Raw genomic sequence first — 9,863 nt, 5'->3', positions numbered from 1 at the left:
TTTTTTTAGTTCTTCGACATATGGTAAAGGTTAAATATTTCAAAGTTACGGTTTCATCAAAATCGGACGACTATAACATAACGCTCCTATGGGAGCAATAAAAATAATAAAAAAAATGAAAAAACAATTTAAATTTTTTATTTTGAAAATTTTTTTACAAATTTTTTTTGACTTATTAACAATTTGACAGTTCAAATTTACGCTTTTAATTTTATTTAAATCGGAAAACGATATCATAAAGCTGCCATTGGAACTATGAAATAATTGAGTTGCAAATCATCATAACTTCAATGTTTTTAAATGTTTTTTTTTAGTCAATCATAATTTTAATGTTTTCAAGAATATTTAATTTTTACAATAGCTGCAAGTATATATAAACTTCGGCTTGCCGAAGTTGGCTTCCTTTCTTGTTTTTTGTTATGTTTTTGTCGCCTTGCTCACATGGAGACGAAATAAAGTGCCAACTCATTATAATGTAACCCACAGATGCCCGCGCTGTTGTTGTTAATGAATTCTTCCTTCAAAACGGCGTTTATTTCGCAAATAACTCGGTAGATGCTTGCTTTAAATTCGTAAAGTGCTCGCCTCCGTGCATAAATTGCTTACGCGGAGGACATGGAGTCTTACCATGCTGATCATTTCGTTAATGAAATTATAAATCTCAACGCCGCAAGCCACTGGCGATATAATAAGAACTTAATAAAAACCAACTATCTCACCCACATTAAGTCAACCTCTGCTTGAATGATAAGATCAAGATTTAACAGCTAATAATCCGAAATCCGGGTACAGTCCAAAACCAATCATGGCGCCGGGATTTTTTTTGGATTGAGGATCTCAAGTAAATTTTGATCAAATAAAAAATTTTTCGGCATGAAGCTAGATTGTCGCGTATTGGAAATTTTAGCTTTTCATCCAGACTACGTCAGCCTCAGCGTAAACGAGTAGGTCAAGATGTATTAGAAACAGCTAATAGTACGAAATCCGGAATCAGTCCGAAACCAATAATGGCCAATGAAGACCTTAGCCCCGTCAAATTCGAAGCCCAGGGGCAAAGACTCCGAGTATAAGTTAAGACGCCCAGTTCCCATGAGCAGAATTTGTCGAGTTGCAGGTCATATCCGGTGGCCAACACGCACAGCAAGGAAACTGCCGAGTCCACGATTCGGGTGCCATCGCCCCATCGCCGTACCCAAGTGCTGACCCGGACTTTAGCGGCAGCGCAGGGAACATGCGCTCAGCGAATGATCGCTGGATACCAAGCTAACCTTGCATTTTGGTGACAGCTCTGCTAGCAGGCAAAGGCATCAAGCTGTGGCCGGATCAGAACCTTAAGTTAGACTAAGTTTGGTACTCCGCAGCCATAGCTGTGTTAAGATAAACCTTTATAAATTTATCTAACCCTTTGCCTAAACAGGCTTGGGAGTAACATTAACATTAAACAAAAATATAAAACGGTCTAAAAGTAGTTGGCGCCCTAACGTGAAAAAAGAGAAGAGATTTAATCGAAAAAAAAATCGCGCTATGTTTTATTATACCAATACCCGGGAAATCGGACCCCTACCAAAAGTAGGCAGTTAATAAAAAAAAAGTGTGAAAAAATTCTAGCCAAAAAATTGAGCCAACAAATTTTCAAATAATCTGCTGTCATAATTAAAAGTATTTATTTAAAAACACGGTTGAATAAATAAATCATTTGTAAAAGCTACACCGGAAATATTTTTCCTTCTAGAATTTCTTGAAATTAATATTATTTAAGATTCCTTTAAATAATTAAACAATGCAAATACATTTTTTACCTTAAATGGTATAACAATTTTTTTATTATACATTTTTTTTAATAAAAAACATTTTTTTTATTTTTTCGTGTTTAAACTAGTATTGCGTGTTAAACCAACGTAACAACACAAAAAAAAAACAGATTAATGTTTTTCCGATTTTTTACCCGAAATTATTAAACAGGTTTTTCTCGAAAATAAGAAAGGAAGCTCTAACTCATGTACAGAAACGACGACCCTAGCTCGTCGGAGTATGAAATAATAGAAGAATATAAGCGGTTATTAACAAGCAAAGTAAATAAGGAGAAAATAAACCAAGAGGAGGCCTGCACCCCATCGACCAGTAGAAGTCAAATTATATTAAAAAAAAGTGTTCTTGAAAGTCCCGAACGGATAGAGACCCATTGTAGACATTGTGTAGATTTTAATGAGCCTCTAGACATTATTAAGTCGGTTCCCGAGTTTGATGGGAAACAAGAGTCGTACATATCCTGGAGACAGGCAGACATTAAGGCCTATATGGTATTTGAGCCATATAATGGCAGCAGTCGGCATTATCAGGCAGTGGGCATTTTAAAAAAAAAAGTTAGAGGTCCGGCAGCAGCTGTATTAGCTTCGTTTAATACAGTGCTAAACTTTCACGCCATCTTGGCACGCCTCAATTTCACATACGCGGACAAAACTCCAACGCTTGTGATTCAGCAAGAACTGAGCCTTTCAAGACAAGGGTCTACCACTTCTAAAATACAACGATGAGGTGGAGAAAAAATTAACACTTCAAACAAATAAAATTGTAATGACACATGATGCATCCTCAGCGTCGGTATTAAATGAGAAATTTAGGGAAGGTGCGCTTCATGCGTTCATTTTCGTCTTGAAAAAAATCATGAAAAGTAGCTGTTTTCCCAGCGCAACCGCGGGATTTACCAACAGCATTAGCCCTAGCCCAAGAGGCAGAATCAACTAACAATAGAAGCATATTTGTGGCCAGTTTCGCCCGACATGCTGAAGAAAAAACAAATAATTATCGACTACCTTCGTGGAAAAATTCTTAACACCAGTCAAATTCCTCTAATCATGAACAAAATCAAAATACTGGGGCAATAAAAAAAACCCTCACTTTACAACAAATCAAAACTAGAGTAATAATAAAACTCCCTCTTTTAAGCAAAAGCCAAGCCCCTTTTAAGGAAATAGTCAGTCCCCAGCGGAGCCGCAATTCAAACAATCCACAAATTGGCGAAAAGGGCAGTCAACAAGGAGCCATCAGAAAATTAACTACCTTCCAGAGGAAAAACTCACGGGGGAAGAATACAATTCCGTCGCCCAAGCGTATGCTACGGAGATTGAAGATGACTTAGATACAGATGATACTTGCAATTTTTTAGAATACAATCCCTGCTCCCGTACATTACACCAAGGCTAGCAGGGCGGGAAGTTAAACTGTTAATTGATACCGGAACTTCAAAAAATTACATTGCACGTGCACGATAAGGCGACACTGCTGCGTGCGATCGCGGCATACCGAAAAGAAAACAAAACGCAACTGAGCTTAAAGCTCATCGGCCTAGACTCGCCAGCGTTTATATATATAAACGAACAGCTGACCAAAACAAAATATGAAATTTTCAAGCGGGCGATGCATCTCAAGAGGCTGAAGCGCCTAACAGCTGTTTTCTCTCGCCGTGGAGATATCTTCGTAAAGGAGAGAGAGGGAGGGGAGGCCATTTGAATGATAATTCATTTCGCACCTAAGAGGCGCTTATATTTATATACCATTGCTGTGAAATTATCAGTAGTTTTATTATATTTATTTAGGATTAGTATCAGTCGCATTAATTTTATTTTGTTTCTTGGTGTGGTGTGTCTTTATGTCATAAATATTTATAGACTGCGAGCGCAGCTAATATTACAATTAAATAATTTAAAATGGGTGACAGCAACAACAATAACATAAACATAAATCCAAATCGATCAAATAGCCATGCGATGTTAAGGGTTCTCGGAGAGAAGAGAGCTGGTCTTAATGTGTGTCATATAAATGCTCAAAGCCTCACACGAAAAATTGAAGAATTTAGATACCTCTTTATCAATTCGAGTGTAGATGTTATATGTGTTTCTGAAACTTGGTTTGTTCCTGATTTATGTGATGTTTTAGTTGAATGTGATGGTTATAATTTGCATCGCTCTGACCGTGATAGTCATGGGGATGGGGTTGCAATATATGTTAGTAAAAAGTTATGTTCCACGTTTATATGTAAACACTCAACCAGTAGTGCAATTGAATTCTTATTTATAGAAATTAGATGCCAAAAATATGCTGATAAGCTACTAATTGGGTGTGTATAGCGACCTAACTGCCGTATTGACTATGAACAATTTTTAAACATTATTCCTGACGTGTCAATTAATTATTCAGACGTCATTATAACAGGCGATTTTAATAGCGATATTTTAAGGGATTCCCACCTTGCAGAGGACATGAAATCGCTGGGGATGAAGTTGGTTAACTTTATGTCCCCTACGCATTTTACCAAAACCCGCAACTCGCTTTTAGACTTATTTTTTGTGTCTAATACAGACAAAGTAGCCACATATGACCAACTAATTGTCCCATCGTTCTCAAAACATGACCTCATATACTTGACTTACGCACTTGACCTACAATACCTTGACCATTCAATAGTTTTTAGGGACTTTAGAAATATCAACTATGACCTTTTGGACTCCACCTTTAATTTGTGCAATTGGAATGACATATATTCCCTTTCCGAAGTAGACGAACAAGTTAACCTTTTACAAAACAATATTTGTTATTTATATAACTGTGTCGTACCTGTTCGTAGCAAAGTTATTCGTTTTTCTGAAAAACCATGGTTCCAAAGAAACATCAAAGACGCAATATTACAGCGTGACGGAGCGTACAATAAGTGGAGAAGGTACAGGACACCTCAAGCTTACGCAGTGTTCAAGTCATTGAGAAAAAAAGTGACCAAACTTACTGACACTGCCAAGCAAATTTCTATTCCCATAAATTCAACAACGCATCTTCCACTGCTCAGACATGGAAAATAAATAAAAAGCTGGGAATATGCAAAGTTAAACCAAGACTTGAACAAGACATTAATGTAAATGAACTTAATAAAAAGTTCTTAAGCTGCAAAGTACATGAAATCACTGAAAATAAATATCTGAACCCACGATTTGTATCCGATACTGTCTGTGATATTAGATTTAGGTTTTTGTGTGTTAATCAGTGTGATGTCCTACAAAGTATACTAAGAATTAAGAGTGACGCCACTGGGTCTGACAACATAAACCCTAAATTCATAAAAATTCTGCTGCCAAAAATCCTGCCATACATAACCTATACCTTTAATACTGTACTGACAAAATCTACTTATCCGGACTGTTGGAAAGCGGCAAAAATAATTCCGGTTCCTAAATCAAATAATGAGTACAGACCCATCTCTATTTTACCATACCTATCAAAGGTATGTGAGAATCTCATGGCTGATCAAATTAATAAATTTATGTCCGACAATGCAATGCTTACTAATAATCAGTCTGCTTTTAGGAAAAACAGAAGCTGTACCTCAGCTATTTTAAAAATTGCAGACGACATAAGGAAACAAATAGACGAAATCAATGTTACACTCTTAGTTTTACTGGACTATAGTAAGGCCTTCGATACAGTAAACCATAATGTCCTTTGTGCCAAACTACGTAATATGTTTATGTTTTCTAAAAGTTCTGTCAAACTTGTGTCCTCGTACCTACAAAATCGTCGTCAATCTGTTGTACTGTTTCGTCCTCATACGAAAATGTTAATCGTGGTGTACCCCAAGGGTCTGTGCTTGGTCCCTTATTGTTTACCTTATATGTTAATGACCTTCCCAATGCGTTATCTGAATGTAATGTACACTTGTATGCTGATGATGTCCAAATGTATGTGAGTCGTCCTTTAAAAAGAATAAATGAATGTATAGATGTTTGTAACAGAGAACTTGAACGTGTAAATGAGTGGGCCGGCAACAATGGACTTGGGATCAACCCATCAAAATCAAAATGTCTTGTCATAAGTAAAAGAAAGATGATTTTTAACAATTTGCAGCCACTGAGTATGAATAGCACGCCACTTGAGTACGTTGATACAGCTGTAAACTTAGGTTTTACATTCAACAGAACTCTTACCTGGAATGATCATATTAAAAAGTCTGTAGGGAAAACATATGGCATAATAAGGACATTATCCGTAACTAAAAATTGCCTGCCCACCCATATACGTTTACTAATAGCTAAAACCTGCATTGTTCCAGCGCTATTTTATGGAGTAGAAGTTTTTTCAAACTGTGACACTACCAGTAAGAACAGAATTAAAGTTCTATTTAATTGCATAGCCAGGTATATATTCAACCAACCACGTACAGATCACGTATCCGAATTTTCGCTGAAAATATTCGATATCTCGCTAAATGAATGGATAAAGATGCGGAACTTAATTTTTCTGCAAAAAATTATTTTCCAAAAAGAACCTTTGTATCTTTTCGAAAAACTTCAATTTACATCCTCTAGAAGAGCAAACAACCTTACTTGCATTAGACCTAGATCATTGACATCCGAAAGACAATTTTTAATTAATGCTATTCGATCTTGGAATCAGCTCCCAAACCATCTTAAAAATATTAGCAGTGCCACGCAATTCAAGATAAAATTATTCACACACCTTAAAAACAGTATTACGTAAATTAAAGTAAAAAATAGAAGGCGACTTAGGTTAGTTTTTATGAAAATTAGTTTTAAGTATAATGTAACAATTAGATATTGGCAAACTCGTAGTGACTAGCGCATTAACTTATAAGTTCCAAACTTGTAGCGTTAGGATGAAATTTTATAATAAATACAAATACAAAATACAAAATACCCCTCCCGATGTTGATAGGCGTTGTGAATGTAGAAACCCCGTTTAGTGTTAAGTCAATTCACGGCCACACACAAATTACAAAAAAGTGCTTAAATTCAATTTGTCAAGTTAAGTCTCATTTCTTCCGCTTAAATGCTCTTAAAGGATTCGACGGGATAATCGGGCTAGATTTACTTAAACAGGTAAATGCGAAACTCGATTTCACAAAAAATATATTGCAAGCTGGCAATGCAACAGAAAAGCTTCAATTCACCAAATCAGAAAACGTTAATTTCATTAACATTAACATTTTTTTTCCAATTTTCAGACGTCCTAATGACGACTTACGCATTTATACTGATCAGCAGCCGTTAATATTCGCTGTGTCGGATAAAAATCCCAATGCGAAACTAAAACGCTGGAAAGGTATTATCGATGATCACGGAGCTAAGGTAATTTACAAGCCAGGCAAGGAAAACCTTGTAGCAGACGCATTGTCTCGCCAAAAGAAGGAGACAGTTCGTCTGTAGACAACGTTATTTTATTCAAAAACCAGATGAGACACATAATAAAGTTCTCTGACCGCAATAGCCTGATTAATAAAATTCAAGATGTAATAAATTCAGAGGTAGTAAATGCGATACATTGCTCTCTCCCAGTCCTAGCTTTTATTCAGCATAGGATAATCGAGTTGTTCCCAGGCACAACATTTAAGTACTCAAAAAGCTTTGTGCAGGACATAACAGATAAAACCGAACAAAAGGAAATCATAATTACTGAGCATAATAGAGCTGCTCAGGAAAATGTATAACAATCATCGGAAGTTACATTAAATTGTAGAATCTGTTCCATGGCCAAGTACAGCCGCCACCCCACCAAACAGACGGTCGGCCAAACACCAATACTCTCTTAAGCAGGGGAAATTCTTCATATCGACATATTTTCAACGGACGGAAACCTTTTTCTCACATGCATCGACAAATTTTCCAAATTCGCTAAAGTACAAAAAAACCCTCAAGGGCCATCGTTGATGTAAAAGCTCCAATGTTAAACGTAGTACATTTTTTTGCGAACGCAAAAACTATTTACTGTGACAACTTAATTCTACCTAATAATAATTTTAATATTTGCATCTCAAATGCACCCCCCTGCACAGCACTTTAAATGGTCAGGTAGAAAGATTCCAAAGCACTCTCGCAGAAATAGCTAGGTGCCTGAAACTGGAAAATAAATTAAACGACGCAACTGAAATCATTTTACTGGCAACCAACAGATACAATAAAACTATTCACACAGTAACAAACAGGAAACCAATAGAATTAATACATTCGACACCCACAGAAGTTGAGAAAGAAATTCAAGAAAAAATTTAACAGGCACAGGATAAATCTCTTGACTATGTTAACAAGGACAGAACACATAAAAATTCTCAGGTGGGAGACAATGTGTTCCTAAAGGTAAATAAACGTTGAGGAAATAAACTCTCACCCTTGTGCTCAGAAGAAACCATTGAAGCAGACCTGGGGACCACAATTCTCATTAAAGGGAGGGTGGTCCATAAGGACAATTAACAATAATGATTATCATTAAATTCTAAATTACCCTTTCATTTTTATTTTTTTAGGTTTAAGAAATACTTTGTACTACTTACGCTAACAGTTGCCATGACGAACGCGACAGTCAAACTTAACAGCTATACGATCGCGGACTACATCCCTATAATGGACGGTGACATTGTAATTTGGAGGAGGAGGACTATGCGGATTAGACAGAAGCAATGACAAAGACCCTCACGAAAGATCACAGGACGCAAGTAATAACCACTGACTTAGGTCATTCGTAAATTAGTTGCTACTCTTAAAGTCCACCACAGGGATACTAGGAGTATTAACTTAATCGGAACAGCACTTAAAGTCAATGCAGGAACTTCCGACTTTAATGATTGGGAGCAAATAAAGCTTAATCAGGAACAGTTATTTAACGCTGAAGAAGGACAATCTGAGTTAAATATTAAATTTCAAGAATCAAATTCACCTTTTAGAAATCATTTTAGCAAAAAACAGAATTGTTATCACAGACTTAGAAAATATTTTGATGGCCCTAACCCCAGCGAAACTTAACATCGTAATCCCAGCGAAATCAAAGGCAAACAGACTACTAACATAAGCTAAGTAGAAATAATCCACTTTCTCATTAAATTCCCCTTCTCTAAGCTAGTTTGTAAAAAGATAACAGTTTACCCGGTTCAGCACCACAACAAGATCCTAGACTTCGAGAATGGAGACCTAGTCGCCGATTGCGCAGCACGAATTGTCAAAATCGGGGGCTGCAAAGCTACAGTAGACGCTACCTTCTGCAAGGAACTTCAAGGCGACACATGCGCACAACAGATGGTGGCCGGGGTGACTGCACAATGCTACACCCTACCAGGTCACTTGAGTACAGTTACTGCAGTGGACCACGGTACCCTCATCATCAACGACGGCCAAGTGACCATCATCGACCTCGGTCTAAAACAAGATATATCTGGCTCATACCTTGTAACCTACTCTAGCAAGGTATCACTAAACGGCTCCTGGTACATAAACCAACTTGGAACTTCGAGGAAAAAGCTATGACCCTGATAAACATCACCGCTCATCAGAACCGACCCAGTCTCCCGTTCCTTCTCGAGCTGAGTCTGAGAAATCTCCACCACATTGGGACCCTTAGAGAAAAATTTACCGCGGGTTCCTTCCTCAGCTACTCCTTCGCCTTGCATGCCTTCTTCCTATTGTGCTCTACCGTTTGGCTAGGATACCACGCTCTAAGGACCAGAGAAAAAGGCAACCCAAGAACCAATGGCGACGTAGAATCAGCAGATCACCGGGACGGCGACCACTTAAAAGACGGTGGAGTTAACACGCCCAGTTCCCATGAGCAGAATTTGTCGAGTTGCAGGTCATATCCGGTGGCCAGCACGCGCAGCAAGGAAACTGCCGAATCCACGATTCGGGTGCCATCGCCCCATCGCCTGATACCAAGTGCTGACCCGGCGCTTTAGCGGCAGCGCAGGGAACATGTGCTCAGCGAATGATCGCTGGATACCAAGCTGACCTTGCATTTTGGTGACAGCGCTGCTAACAGGCAAAGGCCTCAAGCTGTGGCCGGATCAGAACCTTAAGTTAGTCTAAGTTTGGTAC

The 9,863-nt window shown here is 37.8% G+C and overlaps 1 protein-coding gene across 1 annotated transcript; it reads left to right on the top strand.

Moving 5' to 3' along the window:
* Positions 1-873: 873 nt before the first annotated feature.
* On the top strand, positions 874-9,299 carry LOC128263896 (uncharacterized). Its single transcript, XM_052999174.1, has 3 exons — positions 874-944; positions 7,010-7,133; positions 8,931-9,299. The coding sequence occupies exons 1-3, from the start codon at positions 874-876 to the stop codon at positions 9,297-9,299; spliced, it is 564 nt and encodes a 187-aa protein (XP_052855134.1).
* The last annotated feature ends 564 nt before the right edge of the window (positions 9,300-9,863 follow it).

Source organism: Drosophila gunungcola, unplaced genomic scaffold (genome assembly GCF_025200985.1).
Source record: "Drosophila gunungcola strain Sukarami unplaced genomic scaffold, Dgunungcola_SK_2 000025F, whole genome shotgun sequence".
In the NCBI taxonomy this organism is placed as follows: domain Eukaryota; kingdom Metazoa; phylum Arthropoda; class Insecta; order Diptera; family Drosophilidae; genus Drosophila; species Drosophila gunungcola.
This window is presented reverse-complemented; position numbering and strand designations above follow the sequence as displayed.